Source organism: Tachyglossus aculeatus, chromosome Y4, assembly GCF_015852505.1.
Source record: "Tachyglossus aculeatus isolate mTacAcu1 chromosome Y4, mTacAcu1.pri, whole genome shotgun sequence".
Lineage (NCBI taxonomy): Eukaryota > Metazoa > Chordata > Mammalia > Monotremata > Tachyglossidae > Tachyglossus > Tachyglossus aculeatus.
The window spans coordinates 3,921,656-3,943,655 of record NC_052096.1 but is presented as its reverse complement, the minus strand read 5'-3'; the positions used below and the strand labels follow the sequence as shown (position 1 = coordinate 3,943,655).

Here is a 22,000-nt window from a genome sequence, read left to right as displayed (position 1 = left end):
TAATAATAATAATAATCTTTAAGAACTGAACAGAGGCCCACCTGTCCTGGGTAGTTTGGGTGCCAGCGGGGACAGATCGGATGGGGGTGTGATGCCTTCCTGAATTCTCTCCCAGCTCCAAGATGCTTTGGCAGTCCCATAGCTCCCGGCTCCGGGGTCCCCCGGAATTATCCAGATATCTCCTTTCCAATCCCCCAAACCCCAACTCTGGGGTCCGGCCCTGCACCTACTTTTTCCTCATCTCCCACTCCCTTCAGCGTCGCCCTGACTTGCTCCCTTCGATCTCCCCCCTTCCAGCCCCATAGCACATAATAATCATAATAATAATAATAATAATGGTATTTGTTAAGCGCTTACTATGTGCAAAGCACTTATGTCCATAGCTGTCATTTTATTTACTTCTATTAATGTCTGTCTCCCTGCCTCTAGACTGCAAGCTTGTTGTGGGCAGGGAATATAATAATAATAATAATGGCATTTATTAAGCGCTTACTATGTGCAAAGCACTGTTCTAAGCACTGGGGAGGTTACAGGGAGATCAGGTGGCCCCACGGGGGGCTCACAGTCTTAATCCCCATTTCACAGATGAGGGGACTGAGGCCCAGAGAAGTCAAGTAACTTGCCCAAAGTCACACAGCTGGCAACTGGCAGAGCCAATTGGCAGAGGAATATCATCATCATCATCATCAATCGTATTTATTGAGCGCTTACTAGGTGCAGAGCACTGTACTAAGCGCTTGGGAAGTACAAATTGGCAACATCTAGAGACAGTCCCTACCCAACAGTGGGCTCGCAGTCTAAAAGGGGGAGACAGAGAACAAAACCAAACATACTAACAAAATAAAATAAATAGGATAGATATGTACAAGCAAGATAAATAAATAGGAATACGACTGTTTATTGTTGTAATGCACTTTCCCCAGCGCTTTGTCCAGTGCTCCGCTCGCCGTAATGAATCCTCAATATTCATAAGGAATATCGCTCTATGGTTCCATGGCAAATAAATGCTCAATTAATATGATGAATGAATGAATGAGTGAGTGAGTGAATGAATGATTGAAGAGCTCCATTCTGCCCCGAAAGGTGGCCTTTATGGGGTGGTCCGGCCCCCTTCTCACACTTCTGTCTTCCGGAGGCCTCGTGCCCCGGGGCGGGGGGGCCCGCACGCCGGCTTTTGGCACCTCGGCAGGGGAGGGGGCGGGGAGGGGGGGGGGATGGTGGGGGATGGTGGGGATTTAAACCTGAGCCCCGGCCCAGCCGGCCCCACTCGGAGGAGCCGTTGCGAGATGGTGACCCGGGACCGAGCGGAGAGCAGGGAGAGCCCCAAGGTGAGCCCCCAGGGGAGGGGGAGCCGGGGAGGGGCGGGGGGCGGAGGAGGCTGAGAGGAAGGGGACGGGGGTGAGGGAGGTCGGGTGCGAAGCGGGAGGCGCAGAAGGGGGCGAGAGGGAAACGGGGGGCTAGGAAAAGAGGGGGGCCCGGAGGGCTGGGGCGGGGGGGGGGGACACGACAGACGAGGGGCGATGCAGATTTGGAGGCCAGAAGGAGGGAGACCGCATCACTGCGATGGAGAGGGAAGCAGGCAGGAGTCGGTGGGGGGCGGGGGGGAGAGGAGGAAAGAAGAGAGGGGAAGGGAAAGAAGAGAGGAAAGGAGAGAGGAGAGGAGAGGAAAGAGGAGAGGAGAGGGGAGAGGAGAGGAGAGGGGAGGGGAGAGGAGAGGAGAGGGAGAGGAGAGGAAAGAGGAGAGGAGAGGGAGAGAAGAGGAGAGGGGAGGGGAGAGGAGAGAAGAGGGAGAGGAGAGGAGAGGAAAGAAGAAGGGAGGAGAGTGGAGAGGAGAGGAAAGGAAAGAAGAGGAGAGGGAGAGAAGAGGAGAGGAAAGAAGAGAGGAGAGGGCGAGGAGAGGGAGAGGGAGAGGAGAGGGAGAGCTGAGGAGAGGGAGAGGAAGGGAGAGGTGAGGGAAGGAGAGGAGAGGAGAGGAAAGAGGAGGAGAGGAGAGGGAAGAGGAGAGGAGAGGAGATCAGAGGAGAGGAGAGGGAGAGGAGAGGTGAGGGGAGGAGAGGAGAGGAAAGAGGAGGAGAGGAGAGGAAAGAGGAGGAGAGGAGAGTTGAGGAAAGAAGAGAGGAGAGGAAAGGAGAGGAGAGGGGAGGGGAGAGGAGAGGAGAGCAGAGGATTCCAGAGGAGAGGGAGAGCAGAGGAGAGGAGAGGAGAGGGAAGAGGAGAGGAGAGTTGAGGAGGAGAGGAGAGTTGAGGAAAGAAGAGAGGAGAGGAAAGGAGAGGAGAGGAAAAGAGAGGAGAGGGGAGAGGAGAGGGGAGGGGAGGGGAGAGGGGAGGGGAGGGGAGAGGGGAGGGGAGGGGAGAGGAGAGCAGAGCAGAGGATTCCAGAGGAGAGGAAGGGAGAGGAGAGAAGGGGAGAGGAGAGAAGAGGAGAGGAGGGGAGAGTTGAGGAGAGGAAGGGAGGGGAGAGGAGAGGAGAGTTGAGAGGAGAGGAGAAGGAGAGGAGAGGAGAGGAGAAGGAGAGGAGAGGAGAGGGAAGAGGAGAGGAGAGTTGAGGAGAGGGGAGCAGAGGGAGAGGAGAGGAGAGGAGAGCAGAGGAGAGGGAGAGGAGAGGAGAGGAGAGGAGAGGAGAGTTGAGGAGAGGGGAGGGAGAGCAGAGGAGAGCAGAGGAGAGCAGAGGGAGAGGAGAGGAGAGCAGAGGAGAGGGAGAGGAAAGGAGAGCAGAGGAGAGGGAGAGGAGAGGAGAAGAGTAGAGCAGAGAGGAGAGGGAGAGGAGAGGAGAGGAGAGCCCTCTAGACGGGAAGCTCACGGTGGGCAGGGAACGCTTCTGCCGCCTCTCTTACATTGGACTCTCCCCAACCCTTCGTGCAGTGCTCCGCGCACACTAAGCGTTCAATAAATCCGATGGATGCTGAGAGGCAGGGAATCAGTGAGCGACGCTAACGAGGGACGAGGAGGAGGTGGAGGGGAAGGAAAAAACGGGGAGGTAGGGAGAAGGCAGGGGGAAGGGGAAGAGAGGGAGCCGGGGGTCGGGAGGTGCGGAGGGCTGGGGGAAAGACCCTCGAGCAGCCGAGTGGACTCTGCAGGTGGGGAAAATCGGGGAGCGGGGAGGAGGAGGGGGGCCTCTAAGAAGCTGGAATGTGTGTGCGGTGGGCAGTGAAGAGCTGGGGAGAACCTGGGGAGTCAGAGGACCTGGGTTCTAATCCCGCCTCGGCTCCTTGCCTGCTGTGTGACCTTGGGCAACTCTCTTAACATCTCTGTGCTTCGGTGCCCTCGTCTATAAAATGGGGACAAAGAGTGTGTCCAACACATGGGCTGTGTCCAACCTGATTAGCTCGTCTCTGCCCCAGCGCTTAGTACAGTGCCTGGCGCATAATCAATCAATCAATCGTATTTATTGAGCGCTTACTGCGTGCAGAGCGCTGTACTAAGGGAGTTGGCAACATATACAGACAGTCCCTACCCAACAGTGGGCTCACGATGAACAAACACCGTTTTTGAAACAGGCCCAAGCACACACACACACAGAGTGGACTCGGGGGTCCTGAGCTGCGGGGAGGAGGGGTTGGGTGTCCAGGGGGTCTTGGTGGGGGGGGGGGGGGGCGGTTGGCTGAGTCTCGGGTGTGGCCCGGCCCCCTGCCCCGCCCCCGCCCCCGCCTCGCCCCCCAGATGCTGAAGCCGCTGATCGAAAAGCGGCGCCGGGATCGGATCAACCGGAGCCTCGAGGAGCTGAGACTGCTGCTGCTGGAGCGGACCCGCGACCAGGTCAGTGACACCGCCCCTGGACCCCCTCCTTGGACCCCCGACCCCCTCCCTGGACCCCCACCCGGGCCTGACCCTCCAGCCTGGGCCCTGGCCTCCTCCCCAGCTCCTTCCCCCGAAGACTCTCTCCCCCTGAATAGTAATAATAATAATGATGGCATTTGTTAAGCGCTTACTATGTGCCAAGCACTGTTCTAAGCGCTGGGACACACACACACACACACACAAGGGGATCAGGTTGTCCCACGTGGGGCTCACAGTCTTCATCCCCATTTTACAAATGAGGGAACTGAGGCTCAGAGAAGTGAAGTGACTTGCCCAACATCACACAGCAGACATGTGGCGGAGCCGGAATTAGAACCCATAATAATAATAATAATAATAATAATGGCATTTGTTAAGCGCTTACTATGTGCAAAGCACTGTTCTAAGCGCTGGGGGTGGGGGGGAGACATACACACAAGGTGATCAGGTTGTCCCACGTGGGGCTCACAGTCTTCATCCCCATTTTACAGATGAGGGAACTGAGGCTCAGAGAAGTGAAGTGACTTGCCCAAGATCACACAGCAGACATGTGGCGGAGCCGGAATTAGAACCCATAATAATAATAATAATAATAATAATAATAATGGCATTTATTAAGCACTTACTATGTGCAAAGCACTGTTCTAAGCACTGGGACACACACACACACACACACACACACACACACACACACACACAAGGTGATCAGGTTGTCCCACGTGGGGCTCACAGTCTTCATCCCCATTTTACAAATGAGGGAACTGAGGCTCAGAGAAGTTCAGTGACTTGCCCAAGATCACACAGCAGACGTGGCGGAGCCGGAATTAGAACCCATAATAATAATAGCAATGATGATGATGGCATTTATTAAGCGCTTACTATGAGCAAAGCGCTGTTCTAAGCGCTGGGGGACACACACACACACACACACACAAGGTGATCAGGTTGTCCCACGTGGGGCTCACAGTCTTCATCCCCGTTTTACAGATGAGGGAACTGGGGCTCAGAGAAGTTCAGTGACTTGCCCAAGATCACAAAGCAGACATGTGGCGGAGCTGGAATTAGAACCCATAATAATAATAATAATAATAATAATAATAATAATAATGGCATTTATTAAGCGCTTACTATGTGCAAAGCACTGTTCTAAGCGCTGGGGGTGGGGGGGAGACATACACACAAGGTGATCAGGTTGTCCCACGTGGGGCTCACAGTCTTCATCCCCATTTTACAGCTGAGGGAACTGAGGCTCAGAGAAGTGAAGTGACTTGCCCAAGATCACACAGCAGACATGTGGCGGAGCCGGAATTAGAACCCATAATAATAATAATAATAATGATAATAATAATGGCATTTATTAAGTGCTTACTATGTGCAAAGCACTGTTCTAAGCGCTGGGGGTGGGGGGGAGACATACACACAAGGTGATCAGGTTGTCCCACGTGGGGCTCACAGTCTTCATCCCCATTTTACAGATGAGGGAACTGGGGCTCAGAGAAGTGAAGTGACTTGCCCAAGATCACACAGCAGACATGTGGCGGAGCCGGAATTAGAACCCATAATAATAATAATAATAATAATAATAATGGCATTTATTAAGCACTTACTATGTGCAAAGCACTGTTCTAAGCGCTGGGGGACACACACACACACACACACAAGGTGATCAGGTTGTCCCACGTGGGGCTCACAGTCTTCATCCCCATTTTACAGATGAGGGAACTGAGGCTCAGAGAAGTGAAGTGACTTGCCCAAGATCACACAGCAGACATGTGGCGGAGCCGGAATTAGAACCCATAATAATAGTAGTGATGATGATGGCATTTATTAAGCGCTTACTATGTGCCAAGCACTGTTCTAAGCGCCGGGACACACACACACACTCACACAAGGTGATCAGGTTGTCCCACGTGGGGCTCACAGTCTTCATCCCCATTTTACAGATGAGGGAACTGGGGCTCAGAGAAGTGCAGTGACTTGCCCAAGATCACACAGCAGACATGGCGGAGCTGGAATTAGAACCCATAATAATAATAGTAATGATGATGATGGCATTTATTAAGCGCTTACTATGAGCAAAGCACTGTTCTAAGCGCTGGGGGGCGACACACACACACAAGGTGATCAGGTTGTCCCACGTGGGGCTCACAGTCTTCATCCCCATTTTACAGATGAGGGAACTGAGGCTCAGAGAAGTGAAGTGACTTGCCCAAGATCACACAGCAGACGTGGTGGAGCCGGAATTAGAACCCATAATAATAATAATAATAATAATAATAATGATAATGATGGCATTTATTAAGCACTTACTATGTGCCAAGCACTGTTCTAAGCGCTGGGGACACACACACACAAGGTGATCAGGTTGTCCCACGTGGGGCTCACAGTCTTCATCCCCATTTTACAGATGAGGGAACTGGGGCTCAGAGAAGTTCAGTGACTTGCCCAAGATCACACAGCAGACATGTGGCGGAGCCGGAATTAGAACCCATAATAATAATAATAATAATAATGATGATGGTATTTATTAAGCGCTTACTATGTGCAAAGCACTGTTCTAAGCGCTGGGACACACACACACACACACACACACACACACACACACACACACACACACACAAGGTGATCAGGTTGTCCCACGTGGGGCTCACAGTCTTCATCCCCATTTTACAGATGAGGGAACTGGGGCTCAGAGAAGTTCAGTGACTTGCCCAAGATCACACAGCAGACATGTGGCGGAGCCGGAATTAGAACCCATAATAATAATAATAATAATGATGGCATTTATTAAGCGCTTACTATGTGCAAAGCACTGTTCTAAGCGCTGGGGAGGTTACAGGGTGATCAGGTTGTCCCACGGGGGGCTCACAGTCTTCATCCCCATTTTCCAGATGAGGGAACTGAGGCCCAGAGAAGTGAAGCGACTTGCCCAAAGTCACACAGCTAAGTGGCGGAGGCGGGATTTGAACCCATGACCTCTGACTCCAGAGCCCGTACTCTTTCCACCGAGCCACGCTGCTTCTCATGACCCATGACCTCTGAGTCCCAAGCCCGGGCTCTTTCCACTGAGCCACGCTGAAGACTCCCTCCCCCTAAGACCCCCACCTTCCGAGGACCCCCCCTCGCCCGAGGACGCCGTCCCCCTAGAACCTCTTCCCCTTGAGGACCCCCGCCCCCCGATGACCCCTTCTCCCTAATAATAATAATAATAATAATAATAATAATAATAATAATAATAATAGTACCTGTTAAGCGCTTACTATGTGCCAACCGCCGTTCTAAGCGCTGGGGTAGATACAAGGTGATCAGGCTGTCCCACGTGGGGCTCACAGCCTTCACCCCCATTTTCCAGATGAGGTCACTGAGGCCCAGAGAAGTGAAGTGGCTTGCCCAAAGTCACACAGCCGACACGTGGTGGAGCCGGGATTAGAACCCACGACCTCTGACTCCCAAAGCCCGGGTTCTTTCCCGGGACCCCCGCCGGTGGGATTGAAACCTAAACCGGGACCCCGTCGTGGGCAGAGAACGCGCCCACCGCCACTGTCTTAGAGTCCTCTCCAAGGCGCTTAGACAAGTGCTCTGCCCGCAGTGAGCGCTCAGTACGTGAACAAATACAAATCGTAATTACAATTACAACACAATACAAATACCAGGGCTTAGAACAGTGCCTTGCACATAGTAAGCGCTTAATAAATGCTATCATTATTAGTAGTAGTAGTAGTACCAACTTGTACTTCCCAAGTGCTCTGCACACAGTAAGCGCTCAATCAATACGATTGATTGATTGATAGTACGGACCGTTGACGGATGGATTGACTGAAGGAGTCACTCGGCCCCCAGGGGGGAGCCCCCTCCCCTTCCCTCAATAATAATAATAATAATAACGTTGATATTTGTTAAGCGCTTACTAGGTGCAAAGCACTGTTCTAAGCGCTGGGGTAGGTACAAGGTAATCAGGTTGTCCCACGAGGGGCTCACAGTCTTCATCCCCATTTTCCAGATGAGGGAACTGAGGCCCAGAGAAGTGAAGTGACTTGCCCAACAGCTGACAGGTGGCGGAGCCGGGATTTGAACCCACGACCTCTGACTCCAAAGCCCGGGCTCTTTCCACTCAATCAGTCGTATTTCTTGAGCGCTTACTGTGTGCACTGGACTAAGCGCTTGGGAAGTCCAAGTTGGCGACACATAGAGACGGTCCCTACCCAACAGTGGGCTCACAGTCTGAAAGGGAGAGACAGAAGTGGTGTCCCTCCCCTTCCCCTGCCCCTCTCTTCCCCCTCCCATTCTCCGCCCCTGTCTCTCTCTTTCTCTCCGGATCCCCCCCATCCCGTCCCGCTCCAGAACCTCCGGAATCCCAAACTGGAGAAGGCGGAGATCCTGGAGTTCGCCGTGGGCTACCTGAGGCAGCGGAGCCGGGCCGAGCCCCTGGGTACCGAGGAGGGGAGGGCACGGGGCTGCCGAGGGACCCCCGGGGAGGGGGCGACCGGGAGAACCGGGCCGGGAGGACCAAGGGGGAGGGAGGGTCGCCAGAATGAGGAGGGGGTGGGGGGGGGATGGACTGAGCGCTCAATAAATCCGATTGACTGATGGACGCAGGCTGTGTGTCGTTGGGTGGGGAGGGGGCGCCCAGAGGAGTCGCCCTGCCCTTTGGATGGGCTAATTTAACGTGTGTGTGTGTGTGTGTGTGTGTGTGTCTGTGTCTCTGGCCTCTGGTTGGACTGAGTCCCTGAGTCCCTTTTGGTGGCATCGCCCTGCCCTTTGGATGGGCTAATTTAACGTGTGTGTGTGTGTGTATCTGAGTCCCTTTTGGTCTGTGGGTCCGTGTGTGTCTCCGCTTCTGTGTGTGTGTGTGCTTCTGTGTCTCGTCACCTGGGTGGGTCAGGGGACCTCGAGTTTCTGGGCCTGAGTCCCTTTTGGTCTCTGAGGCGGCTGGGTGTCCGTGTGTGTCTCTGCTTCTTCTCTTGTGTGTGTATGTTTGTGTGAGTTACTGGGCCTCTGAGTCCCTTCTGGCCTCTGAGGCTGTGTGTCCGTGTGTGTCTCTGCTTCTGTGTGTGTGTGCTTCTGTGTCTCGGCGCCTGGGTGGGTCAGGGGACCTCGAGTTTCTGGGCCTGAGTCCCTTTTGGTCTCTGAGGCTGGGTGTCCGTGTGTGTCTCTGCTTCTCTTGTGTATGTTTGTGTGTCGGCGCCTGGGTGGGTCAGGACCTGCTGATGTTGAGTTACTGGGTCTCTGAGTCCCTTTTGGCCTCTGAGGTTGTGTGTCCGTGTGTATCTCTGCTTCTGTGTGGGTGTGCTTCTGTGTCTCGGCACCTGGGTGGGTCAGGGGACCTCGAGTTTCTGGGCCTGAGTCCCTTTTGGTCTCTGAGGCTGGGTGTCCGTGTGTGTCTCTGCTTCTTCTCTTGTGTGTGTATGTTTGTGTGTCGGCGCCTGGGTGGGTCAGGACCTTCTGATGTTGAGTTACTGGGTCTCTGAGTCCCTTCTGGCCTCTAAGGCTGTGTGTCCGTGTGTGTCTCTGCTTCTGTGTGTGTGTGTGCTTCTGTGTCTCGGCGCCTGGGTGAGTCAGGACCTGCTGACCTTGAGTTTCTGGGCCTGATTCCCATTTGGTCTCTGAGGCTGGGTGTCCGTGTGTGTCTCTGCTTCTCTTGTGTGGGTATATTTGTGTCTCGGCGCTTGGGTGGGTCAGGACCTGCTGATGTTGAGTTACTGGGTCTCTGAGTCCCTTCTGGCCTCTGAGGCTGTGTGTCCATGTGTATCTCTGCTTCTGGGTGTGTGTGCTTCTGTGTCTCGGCGCCTGGGAGGGTCAGGACCTGCTGATGTTGAGTTACTGGGTCTCTGAGTCCCTTTTGGTCTGTGTGTCCGTGTGTGTCTCTGCTTCTGTGTGTGTGTGCTTCTGTGTCTCGGCGCCTGGGTGGGTCAGGACCTGCTGACCTCGAGTTTCTGGGCCTGAGTCCCTTTTGGTCTCTGAGGCTGGGTGTCCGTGTGTGTCTCTGCTTCTTCTCTTGTGTGTGTATGTTTGTGTGTCGGCGCCTGCGTGGGTCAGGGCCTGCTGACCTCGAGTTTCTGGGCCTGAGTCCCTTTTGGTCTCTGAGGTTGTGTGTCCGTGTGTATCTCTGCCTCTGTGTGTATGTACTTCTGTGTCTCGGCGCCTGGGTAGGTCAGGACCTGCTGATGATGTTGAATTACTGGGTCTCTGAGCCCCTTTTGGTCTCTGAGGCTGGGTGTCCATGTGTGTCTCTGCTTCTTCTATGTGTGTGTGTGTTTCTGTGTCGGCACCTGGGTAGGTCAGGACCTGCTGGTGTTGAGGTTCTGGGTCTCTGAGCCCCTTTTGGTCTCTCAGGCTGGGTGTCTGTGTGTGTCTCTGCTTCTTCTGTGTGTGCGTGTTTCTGTATCTCGGTGCCCGGAAGGGTCAGGACCTGCTGATGTTGAGTTTACTGGATCTCTGAGTCCCTTTTGGTCTCTGAGGCTGTGTGTCCGTGTGTGTCTCTGCTTCTTCTGTGTGTATGGGTGGGTGTGTTTCTGTGTTTCGGCTCCTGGGTAGGTCAGGACCTGCTGACGTTGAGTTACTGGGTCTCTGAGTCCCTTTTGGTCTCTGAGGCTGTGTGTCATGTGCATCACTGCTTCTTCTGTGTGTGTGGGTGTGTGTTTCTATATCTCGGCGCCTGGAAGGGTCAGGACCTGCTGCTGTTGAGTTTACTGGATCTCTGAGTCCCTTTTGGTCTCTGAGGCTGTGTGTCCGTGTGTGACTCTGCTTCTTCTGTGTGTATGGGTGAGTGTGTTTCTGTGTTTCGGCTCCTGGGTAGGTCAGGACCTGCTGACGTTGAGTTACTGGGTCTCTGAGTCCCTTTTGGTCTCTGAGGCTGTGTGTCCGTGTCTCTGCTTCTTCTGTGAGTGTGGGTGCGTGTGTTTCTGTGTCTCGGCGCCTGGAAGGGTCAGGACCTGCTGATGTTGAGTTTACTGGATCTCTGAGTCCCTTTTGGTCTCTGAGGCTGTGTGTATGGGTGCGTGTGTTTCTGTGTCTCAGCGCCTGGAAGGGTCAGGACCTGCTGATGTTGAGTTACTGGGTCTCTGAGTCCCTTGTGTGTCCGTGGTTTTCTGTGTCTTTCTGGTCTTACCTCGCTCTCTTTGTGTCCTCCCCTCATCTCCCCTCGTGCCCCCCCCCCCCCTCCCCGGCTCTCCGAGTTTTCCGTGCGGGCCCCCCACCTTTCCCCTCCCACCCCCCACCCTTCGTGACCCCTCCGGTTTTCTCCGTTGCTCCCCCCTCCCTCCCTCCCCGGCCCCCGTGCCCGCCCCCCGCCCCCGGCTCCAGGCGCCTCGGCCCGGCCCGCGCAGGACCCGGAGACCCTGAGCAGCTGCTACCTGTCGGGGTTCCGCGAGTGCCTCCTCCGCATGGTCACCTACATCCAGGACTCCAGCCCCTCGGCCCGCGGACAGCTCCTCACCACCCTCCACGGCTACCTGCACCCCAAGGCCCAGCGGCCGGAGCCCACCCGGGACCCCCGGGCCCAGCTGGACCCGACCGCCCCCAGGCCCGGCTCCCCATCCTCCCACCACCACCACCACCACCACCACCAGCAGCAGCAGCATCACCAGCATCACCACCAGCAGCATCCCCAGCAGCAGGAGCAGCCCACCCCCCGACACCCCGAGCACCGTCCCGCCCCCAGCCCCCACTCGGCCTGCTCCCCCCCCAGCACCCCCCGGAGGGACCCCGCCGACCGGGCGCCCAACACAGGACTGGGCCCGGCCCATAGACAGGAGCGGGGGCCCGGGGGGAAGGCCCCGGCCGGACCCCCCACCGCCTTTTGGAGACCTTGGCCCTGAGCTGGGGCTGGGGGCGACGGGGGGGGGGGGGGGAAAGGGAGGGGGTCGTGGGGAGCCCAAAAGGGTGGGGAGGGGGGCGGCGACAGGGCCGGGGCCTCGAGTACAGTATCCGGATCCCCTTCTCCATCGGGCCCAGGCGTCCGGGGGCTGGAAGGTGGGTATTTAGGCGGGAGAGGGAGGAAGGGTGGGGCCTAGCTGGGGCCGTGAATGTTTATATATAGTATCTATATAAGTATATATATATATATTCCCCCTTCATCCCTCCCCCCGCTCTTCCCTTCCAGGCTCCTCCCCTCTCCCAGCCTCTGGAATGTGTCCCGCCTCTTCCCTCCTTTTCTCCCACCCCCTTTGCCCCGCCCCTCCCATCCCAGCTTGCCCCCTCCCCCCTGCCTGCCCCTAGTGCATGGAATAAAATGGTTATTGTATCCCGGTGTGTGCTCATCTCCCACCCGCTCCTCCCACCGCGGCCTGGCAGGTAAGTAAGAGCCCGCTCTCCTAGACTGTGAGCCCGCTGTTGGGTAGGGACCGCCTCTCTGTGTTGCCAACCTGGGCTTCCCAGGCGCTCAGTACAGTGCCCTGCACCCAGGGAGCGCTCAATAAATACGAGTGAATGAGAAGAAAAGGAAAACAAACAGACAAAACCTGAGAGACCCCAGAGGTAGAGAGCCGGAGGAGGTAGAAACGGGCCTGGGGGTGGGTGGCCGGACGATGCCACGGATAGGGATAGCGGGGAGGGAAGGGAGGGCTTTTTTTTTTAAATAAAGGGGTGGGGGCCGGGTTAGGGGGTAGGAGAAAAAGGTAATAAAAAGAGAAAAGAAAAAAAAAATAAACCGACTCTGGTGGGATTCGAACCCACAACCTTTGAATCGCTCTCTCATCACTAGAAGTCCAATGCGCTATCCATTGCGCCACAGAGCCACCTACTGGGCTCACGCCGCCTCACGCCCTACAGCCAACGCCGCCGCCGCCGCCGCCGAGAGGGGGGAGGAGGAAGGGGAGGGAAAGGGGGCGGGGCTTCTCCTTGCCCCGCCCGGAAGAGTGGGGGGGGGGAAGGAGGGGGCACTTCGGCGGAACCTTCGGGCGTTTCCGTGAGTGCGCGTGCATGTGCCCGAAGCAAACACGCATGCGCGGCTCGCTAACCTGGGCATGGGGGCGGGGCTGAGGCTCTGCGTGGGCCTGGCCGGCTGCGTCTCACACGTGTGTGTGTGTGTGTGTGTGTGTGTGGAATGTGTCCACCTGGGAGCTGGGAACTTCAATATGTGTGTGTGTGTGTGTGTCTGTGAGGAATGTGTCCATCTGGGAGCTGGGATCTTCAATGTGTGTCTCTCTCTGAGGAATGTGTCCACTTGGGAGCTGGGATCTTCAATGTGTGTGTGTGTGTGTGTCTGTGTGTCTCTCTGAGGAATGTGTCCACTTGGGAGCTGGGATCTTCAATGTGTGTGTGTGTGTGTGTCTGTGTGTGTCTCTGAGGAATGTGTCCACCTGGGAGCTGGGATCTTCAATGTGTGTGTGTGTGTCTGTGAGGAATGTGTCCATCTGGGAGCTGGGATCTTCAATGTGTGTGTGTGTGTCTCTCTGAGGAATGTGTCCACTTGGGAGCTGGGATCTTCAATGTGTGTGTGTAAGTGTGTGTCTCTCTGAGGAATGTGTCCACTTGGGAGCTGGGATCTTCAATGTGTGTGTGTGTGTCTGTGTATGTCTCTGAGGAATGTGTCCACCTGGGAGCTGGGATCTTCAATGTGTGTGTGTGTGTGTGTCTGTGAGGAATGTGTCCATCTGGGAGCTGGGATCTTCAATGTGTGTGTGTGTGTGTGTGTGTGTGTGTGTCTGTCTCTCTCTGAGGAATGTGTCCACTTGGGAGCTGGGATATAATAATAATGATAATAATGGTATTTATAAAGCGCTTACTATGTGCGAAGCACTGTTCTAGCTCTGGGGAGGATACAAGGTGATCAGGTTGTCCCACGTGCGGCTCAGTCTTCATCCCCGTTTTACAGATGAGGGAACTGAGGCCCAGAGAACAATAATAATAATGATGGCATTGAAGATGGATCTTCAATGTGTGTGTGTGTGTCTGTGTGTGTCTCTGAGGAATGTGTCCATCTGGGAGCTGGGATCTTCAATGTGTGTATGTGTGTTTGTGTGTGTCTGAGGAATGTGCCCATTTGGGAGCTGGGATCTTCAATGTGTGTGTGTCTCTGAGGAATGTGTCCACCTGGGAGCTGGGATCTTCAATGTGTGTGTGTGTGTGTCTGTGAGGAATGTGTCCATCTGGGAGCTGGGATCTTCAATATGTGTGTGTGTGTCTCTGAGGAATGTGTCCACTTGGGAGCTGGGATATAATAATAATGATAATAATGGTATTTATAAAGCGCTTACTATGTGCAAAGCACTGTTCTAAGCGCTGGGGAGGATACAAGGTGATCAGGTTGTCCCACGTGCGGCTCAGTCTTCATCCCCGTTTTACAGATGAGGGAACTGAGGCCCAGAGAACAATAATAATAATGATGGCATTGAAGATGGATCTTCAATGTGTGTGTGTGTGTGTGTGTCTGTGTGTGTCTCTGAGGAATGTGTCCATCTGGGAGCTGGGATCTTCAATGTGTGTGTGTGTGTGTCTGTGTGTGTGTGTCTCTCTGAGGAATGTGTCCACCTGGGAGCTGGGATCTTCAGTGTGTGTGTGTGTGTGTGTGTGTGTGTGTGTCTCTGAGGAATGTGTCCACTTGGGAGCTGGGATCTTCAATGTGTGTGTGTGTGTCTGTGTGTGTCTCTGAGGAATGTGTCCATATGGGAGCTGGGATCTTCAGTGTGTGTGTGTGTGTGTGTCCGACTGCGGAACGGGCCCGTCTGGATCTTCAATTTGTGCGTGCGTGTGTGTGTGTGTCTAAGGAATGTGTCCACCTGGGAGCTGGGATCTTCGGTTTGTGCGTGTGTGTGTGTGTCCGATGACGATGATGGTATTTGTTAAGCGCTTACTATGTGCAAAACACTGCTTTAAGCGCTGGGGGGATACGGATCTTCAATTTGTGCGCGTGTGTGTGTGTGTCTCTGCAGAATGCGTCCGTCTGGGAGCTGGGATCTTCAATTTCTGCGTGTGGATGTGTGTCTGATGATGATGGTGATGATGATGATATTTGTTAAGCGCTTACTATGTGCAAAGCACTGCTTTAAGCGCTGGGGGGGATGTAATAATAATAATGGCATTTATTAAACGCTTACTATGTGCAAAGCACTGCTTTAAGCGCTGGGGGGATATAATAATAATAATAATGGCATTTATTAAGCGCTTATTATGTGCAAAGCACTGTTCTAAGCGCTGGGGGGGATACAAGGTGATCAGGTTGTCCCACGTGCCGATTCATTCATCATCATCATCATCAATCGTATTTATTGAGCGCTTACTATGTGCAGAGCACTGTACTGAGCGCTTGGGAAGTACAAGTCGGCAACAAATAGAGACGGTCCCTACCCAACAATGGGATCACAGTCTAGAAGGGGGAGACAGACAACAAAACAAGCAGACTTGTTAGGTATATATATATATATATATATATATATATATATATATATATCCGATCTTGGGTAGGGACCGTCTCTATATGTAGCCAACTTGTACTTCCCAAGCGCTTAGTACATCGCTCTGCACACAGCAAGCGCTCAATAAATACGATTGAATGAATGAATGAAAGTACTGTTCTAAGCGCTGGGGGGGATACAAGGTGATCAGGTTGTCCCACGTGCCGCTGTTGGGTAAGGACCGTCTCTATATGTTGCCAACTTGTACTTCCCAAGCGCTTAGTACAGTGCTGTGCACACAGTAAGCGCTCAATAAATACGACTGAATGAACGTGGAGCTCATAGTCTTAATCCCCATTTTACAAATGAGGTGACTGAGGCTAGACTGTGAGCCCACTGTTGGGTAGGGACCGTCTCTATATGTTGCCAACTTGTACTTCCCAAGCGCTTAGTCCAGTGCTCCGCACACAGTAAGCGCTCAATAAATACGACTGATTGATTGATTGAGGCACAGAGAAGTTAAGTGACTTGCCCAAAGTCACACAGGCAGTAAGGGGCGGAGTCGGGTTTAGAACCCATGACCTTTGACTCCCAAGCCCGGGCTCTTTCCACTGAGCCACCCTGCTTCTCTTCTGATTGCGGAATGTATCCGTCTGGGAGCTGGGATCTTCAATTGATATGTTGGTGTTTGTTAAGCGCTTACTATGTGTCCAGCACTGTTCTAAGCGCTGAGGGGGGGGAATGCAAGGTAATCAAGGTTGTCCCACGGGGGGGGGGGGCTCACAATCTTCACCCCCATTTTACAGATGAGGGAACTGAGGCCCAGAGAAGTTGAGTGACTTGCCCGAAGTCACACAGCTGACAAGTGGCGGAGCTGGGATTAGAACCCATGACCTCTGACACGTGTGTGTGTGTGTGTGTGTGTGTGTCTCTGTGTGTGTGTACACACACTTGGGATGCCGGGCTCAGTGGAAAGAGCCCGGGCTTTGGAGTCAGAGGTCATGGGTTCCAAATCCCAGCTCCGCCAATTGTCAGCTGTGTGACTCTGGGCAAGTCACTTCACTTCTCTGGGCCTCAGTTACCTCACCTGGAAAATGGGGATTATTCACTCCATTCATTCATTCAATCGTATTTATTGAGCGTTTACTGTGTGCAGAGCGCTGTACTAAGCGCTTGGGAAGTCCAAGTTGGCAACATATAGAGACAGTCCCTACCCAACAGTGGGCTCACAGTCTAGAAGGGAGAGACTGTGAGCCCCCGTGGGGCAACCTGATCGCCTTGTAACCTCCCCAGCGCTTAGAACAGCGCTTTGCACATAGTAAGCGCTTAATAAATGCCATCATCATTATCATCAAACATTTATGCACGTGTGTGTGTGTGAGGCTATGACCGTCTGGGAGCCGGGACACCTGGGACGCTGGGCCTTCAATTTATGGGTGTGTGTGTCCGTCTGGGAAACGGGACAGCTGGGACGCTTTGTCTTCAGTTTATCAATCAATCAATCAATCGTATTTATTGAGCGCTTACTGCGTGCAGAGCACTGTACTAAGCGTTTGGGAAGTACAAGCTGGCAACATATAGAGACGGTCCCTACCCAACAGTGGGCTCACAGGCTAGAAGGGGGAGACAGAGAACAAAACCAAACATACTAACAAAATAAAATAAATAGAATAGAGCTCACCTCCTCCAGGAGGCCTTCCCACACTGAGCCCCTTCCTTCCTCTCTCCCTCGTCCCCCTCTCTTACCTCCTTCCCTTCCCCACAGCACCTGTATATATGTATATGTTTGTACATATTTATTACTCTATTTATCTTACTTGTACATATCTATTCTGTTTATTTTATTTTGTTAGTATGTTTGGTTTTGTTCTCTGTCTCCCCCTTTTAGACTGTGAGCCCACTGTTGGGTAGGGACTCTCTCTATATGTTGCCGACTTGTACTTCCCAAGCGCTTAGTACAGTGCTCTGCACACAGTAAGCGCTCAATAAATACGAGTGATGATGATGATATGTTGCCAACTTGTACTTCCCAAGCGCTTAGTACAGTGCTCTGCACACAGTAAGCGCTCAATAAATACGAGTGATGATGATGATGATGATATGTTGCCAACTTGTACTTCCCAAGCGCTTAGTACAGTGCTCTGCACACAGTAAGCGCTCAATAAATACGATTGATGATGATGATGATATGCTGCCAACTTGGACTTCCCAAGCGCTTGGTACAGTGCTCTGCACACAGTAATCGCTCAATAAATACGATTGATTGATTGATTTATTATCTGTACAAGTAAAATAAATAGAGTAATAAGTATGTACAAACATACATACCTATATACAGGTGCTGTGGGGAAGGGAAGGAGGGGGATGGAGAGGGGGACGAGGGGGAGTTGATGCACGTGTCTCATGTGTGTGTGTGTTTGTTTATGTGTCTGTCTGGAAGCTGGGACGCGAGGTGTTCAATTTATGCACGTGTGTGTCTGTGGTTGGATGTTTGTGCTTGTGCTTGCCTCTTCCCCACCCCTCCCCAGTCGCCTCCAGCTCCTTGTGAGCCCACTGTTGGGTGGGGACTGTCTCTATATGTTGCCAACTTGGACTTCCCAAGCGCTTAGTACAGTGCTCTGCACACAGTAAGCGCTCAATAAATACGATTGATTGATTGATTGACCCTCGAATAAAAGTGTGTTTTATTGCACCCTGGCTGGCCGTGTCTGTCCTGCCTCTGGGCCTCCATCCTTCCCGGGATCCCAGGGGTCTTCCTCGCCCAGCCTCCCTCCCTCCCGGGCCCCGGGGAAGAGACCCGCTCGCCAATTACAGGTGACGAAAGGAAGAAAGGAAGGAGGAGAGAGTTCGAGGGATGGCGGAATGGTTGAGAGGCGAGGTAAAACCGAAATAAAAGCTTGCTCTTTCCTTTCTCTTCCGGACCTCATCCCATCCGCCAAGCTAGCTCTCTTCCTCCCTGTTGGGTAGGGACTGTGTCTATATGTTGCCAACTTGTACTTTCCAGGCGCTTAGTACAGTGCTCTGCACACAGTAAGCGCTCAATAAATACGATTGATTGATTGATTCCTCCCTTCAAGGTCCTACTGAGAGGTCACCACCTCCAGGAGGCCTTCCCACACTGAGCCCCTTCCTCTCCCCCTCGTTCCCCTCTCCATCCCCCATCTTACCTCCTTCCCTTCCCCACAGCACCTGTATATATGTTTGTACATATTTATTACTCTATTTTACTTGTACCTATCTATTCTATTCTATTTTATTTTGTTAGGATGTTTGGTTTTGTTCTCTGTCTCCCCCTTCTAGACTGTGAGCCCACTGTTGGGTAGGGACTGTCTCTATATGTTGCCAGCTTGTACTTCCCAAACGCTTAGTACAGTGCTCCGCACACAGTAAGCGCTCAATAAATACGATTGATTGATTGATTCCTCCCTTCAAGGTCCTACTGAGAGCTCACCTCCTCCAGGAGGCCTTCCCACACTGAGCCCCTTCCTTCCTCTCCCCCTCGTCCCCCTCTCCATCCCCCCCCATTTTACCTCCTTCCCTTCCCCACAGCGCCTGTATATATGTTTGTACATATTTATTACTCTATTTATTTTACTTGTACCTAATCTATTCTATTTATTTTATTTTGTTAGTATGTTTGGTTTTGTTCTCTGTCTCCCCCTTCTAGACTGTGAGCCCACTGTTGGGTAGGGACCGTCTCTATATGTTGCCAGCTTGTACTTCCCAAACGCTTAGTCCAGTGCTCTGCACACAGTAAGCGCTCAATAAATACGACTGATTGATTAATTGATTGATTGTTTTTACCTCGTGTCCCTCTTTGGAGCGAGTTCTGGGAAGCTTGTGTGGAAAGCTTGGCGGGTGCAGGTAGCGTGGCCGAGCGGTCTAAGGCGCTGGATTTAGGCTCCAGTCTCCCCGGAGGCGTGGGTTCGAATCCCACCGCTGCCAGGGCGGGTTTCTCTACCCCCCGAGTGTCCTTGTTTTCTTAGGAAGCACCCCCTTCCTAAATTCCCCCCTCTTCCCACCCCTCCGGTGCACCGTGTGGTCATTTATCATTTTTTTTAAACTCCTACACTTTCTCTCAGCCTCATTCCACTCTCTTCCTAGACCTCTTCCTAGGGACTGTCTCTATTTGTTGCCAACTTGTACTTCCCAAGCGCTTAGTACAGTGCTCTGCACACAGTAAGCGCTCAATAAATACGATTGATTGATTGATTCCTTCTGCAAAGGAGGAAATGAGCAAGGAAATGCAGAGCTTAGCACACAGTAAGCACTTAATAAGCACCATTATTATGCTTGTTGCATTTGTTCTAATCCCGGCTCCCCCACTAGTCTGCTGTATGACCTTGGACAAGTCACTGTCAAATGGGGATTGAGATTTTCAGCCCCACGTGGGACGTGTCCAACCCGATTTGTTTGTACCCACCCCAGCTCTTAGTACAGTGCCTGGCACATAGTAAGCATTTAACAGGTACCAATTATTAGTAGTATTGTTGCTATGGTTGTTGTTGCTGTTATTATTATTTTTACTACTGCTACTACTACTATTGTTATTATTACACTGCTTAGTTGTAAGAGAATAGTCCTGAGAGTCAGAGGATCTGGGTTCTGTTGTTGTTGCTATTATTATTATTTTTACTACTACTACTACTACTATTGTTATTATTACACTGCTTAGTTGTAAGAGAATAGTCCTGAGAGTCAGAGGATCTGGGTTCTGTTGTTGTTGCTATTATTATTATTTTTACTACTACTACTACTACTATTGTTATTATTACACTGCTTAGTTGTAAGAGAATAGTCCTGAGAGTCAGAGGATCTGGGTTCTGTTGTTGTTGCTATTATTATTATTTTTACTACTACTACTACTACTACTATTGTTATTATTACACTGCTTAGTTGTAAGAGAATAGTCCTGAGAGTCAGAGGATCTGGGTTCTGTTGTTGTTGCTATTATTATTATTTTTACTACTACTACTACTACTACTATTGTTATTATTACACTGCTTAGTTGTAAGAGAATAGTCCTGAGAGTCAGAGGATCTGGGTTCTGTTGTTGTTGTTGCTATTATTATTATTTTTACTACTACTACTTCTACTATTGTTATTATTACACTGCTTGGTTGTAAGAGAATAGTCCTGAGAGTCAGAGGATCTGGGTTCTGTTGTTGTTGTTGCTATTATTATTATTTTTACTACTACTACTACTACTATTGTTATTATTACACTGCTTAGTTGTAATAGTCCTGAGAGTCAGAGGATCTGGGTTCTAATTCTGACTCTGCTCCTTGCCTGCTGCATGACTTTAGGTACGTCACTTAGCTTCTCCGTACCTCAGTTTCCTCGCCTGTAAAATAAATCAATCAATCGTATTTATTGAGCACTTACTATGTGCAGAGCACTGTACTAAGCGCTTGGGAAGTACAAGTTGGCAACATATAGAGGCAGTCCCTACCCAACAGTGGGCTCACAGTCTAGAAAGGGAAGACAGAGAACAAAACCAAACATATTAACAAAATAAAATAAATACAATAAATAAGTACAAGTAAAATAGAGTAATAAATATGTACAAACGTATATACATATATACAGGTGCTGTGGGGAAGGGAAGGAGGTAAGACGGGGGGACGGAGAGGGGGACGAGGGGGAGAGGAAGGAGGGGGCTCAGTCTGGGAAGGCCTCCTGGAGGAGGTGAGCTCTCAGTAAGGCCTTGAAGGGAGGAAGAGAGCTAAAATGGGGATTGAATACCGGTTCCCCTTCCTATTTAAGATGGGGGACAGGATCTGTGTCCGTCTTTATTACCTCGTGTCGACCCCAGCGTTTATTACAGTGCTTGGGACGTACCGCTTAATAAATGCTACAGCTACTGTTGTTACAAGGGTGTCTTTCCAGAATCCAGCCCCCGGGGAGTCCTTCACCATTCAATCAATCAATCAATCAATCGTATTTATTGAGCGCTTACTGTGTGCAGAGCACTGTACTAAGCGCTTGGGAAGTCCAAGTTGGCAACATATAGAGACGGTCCCTACCCAACAGTGGGCTCACAGTCTAGGAGGGGGAGACAGAGAACAAAACCAAACATATTAACAAAATAAAATAAATAGAATAGATATGTACAGGTAAAATAAATAAATAAATAGAGCAACATATAGAGACAGTCCCTACCCAACAGTGGGCCCACAGGCTCACGTTCGTTCATCCTCCCCAGGCTCTGCCTGTGAGGTCGGTCAGAGGTGTCCATTAAAAATGAAAATCAAATTCAGGCTCCCCAGGCGACCTCGGTCAATCCCAAATCCCCACATCAGCAACCTCCCTTAAACCTCCCATATTTTAAAATACCCTTCAAGTCCCCACATCTTCAATTTCCCCCATCCAAAGTTGGATCCATCCGTCAGGCCCGTTTCCCCTTAATTCTTGGGGTTCAGACCGTAGAATACTGCTCAAATCTGTGGAAGTAATATGTATCGGGGGAGAAAGGAGACTCGAAAATCAGTGCAATCCACAAAAATACAACTGAGGTCCCACCGAGATTTGAACTCGGATCGCTGGATTCAGAGTCCAGAGTGCTAACCATTACACCATGGAACCACTTGTCTAATACGCTCTTGACACACAGCATCTATACTGCTTTCACCCGGCCCTGTCTTCCTGCCTTCATCCCATTTATTTTGTCCTGTAATTTGGTTGTTTGGAGTTAGGAAAATCAGGATCGAGTGAGCCGGGTTGAGCAGGAGCTGTGGAAAAGCGATCCAGGTCCTGGAGGAAGAAGAAAAAGGAGGTACAGGAGGGGGAGGAGGGAAATCTAAGTCCTGAGGAAGGGCTAAATAGGGTCCCAGAGCAGAACTGGGGTCTCCCCTGTTGACTATAAGCTCCTTGTGGGCCGGGAATCCATC

General features: G+C 51.8%; 1 protein-coding gene and 3 non-coding genes across 4 annotated transcripts; 2 read left to right on the top strand and 2 right to left on the bottom strand.

Annotated features, from left to right (window-relative positions):
* Positions 1 to 1,286: 1,286 nt before the first annotated feature.
* HES7 (hes family bHLH transcription factor 7) lies at positions 1,287 to 11,594 on the top strand. Its single transcript, XM_038768231.1, has 5 exons — positions 1,287 to 1,328; positions 3,661 to 3,756; positions 8,119 to 8,206; positions 11,080 to 11,299; positions 11,438 to 11,594. Exons 1-5 carry the CDS (start codon positions 1,287 to 1,289, stop codon positions 11,592 to 11,594), a joined length of 603 nt encoding a protein of 200 aa, XP_038624159.1.
* An 831-nt stretch (positions 11,595 to 12,425) lies between these two features.
* Positions 12,426 to 12,512, bottom strand: TRNAR-UCU. The gene is given in 2 exon segments: positions 12,426 to 12,461; positions 12,476 to 12,512. It is a non-coding gene; the product is annotated as a tRNA-Arg (tRNA).
* Positions 12,513 to 18,973: 6,461 nt separating this feature from the next.
* Positions 18,974 to 19,055, top strand: TRNAL-UAG. Its single transcript has one exon. It is a non-coding gene; the product is annotated as a tRNA-Leu (tRNA).
* A 2,568-nt stretch (positions 19,056 to 21,623) lies between these two features.
* On the bottom strand, positions 21,624 to 21,695 carry TRNAQ-CUG. Its single transcript has one exon. It is a non-coding gene; the product is annotated as a tRNA-Gln (tRNA).
* Positions 21,696 to 22,000: the final 305 nt, after the last annotated feature.

Excerpts from the sequence above, each read along its gene's own strand:
- HES7 (XM_038768231.1), top strand. The coding sequence starts at position 1,287 with ATGGTGACCCGGGACCGAGCGGAGAGCAGGGAGAGCCCCAAG. Across the intron at positions 3,757-8,118 it reads TGGAGCGGACCCGCGACCAG|AACCTCCGGAATCCCAAACT; the intron begins GTCAGTGACACC and ends GTCCCGCTCCAG. Across the intron at positions 11,300-11,437 it reads CTGGACCCGACCGCCCCCAG|CCCCCACTCGGCCTGCTCCC; the intron begins GCCCGGCTCCCC and ends TCCCGCCCCCAG.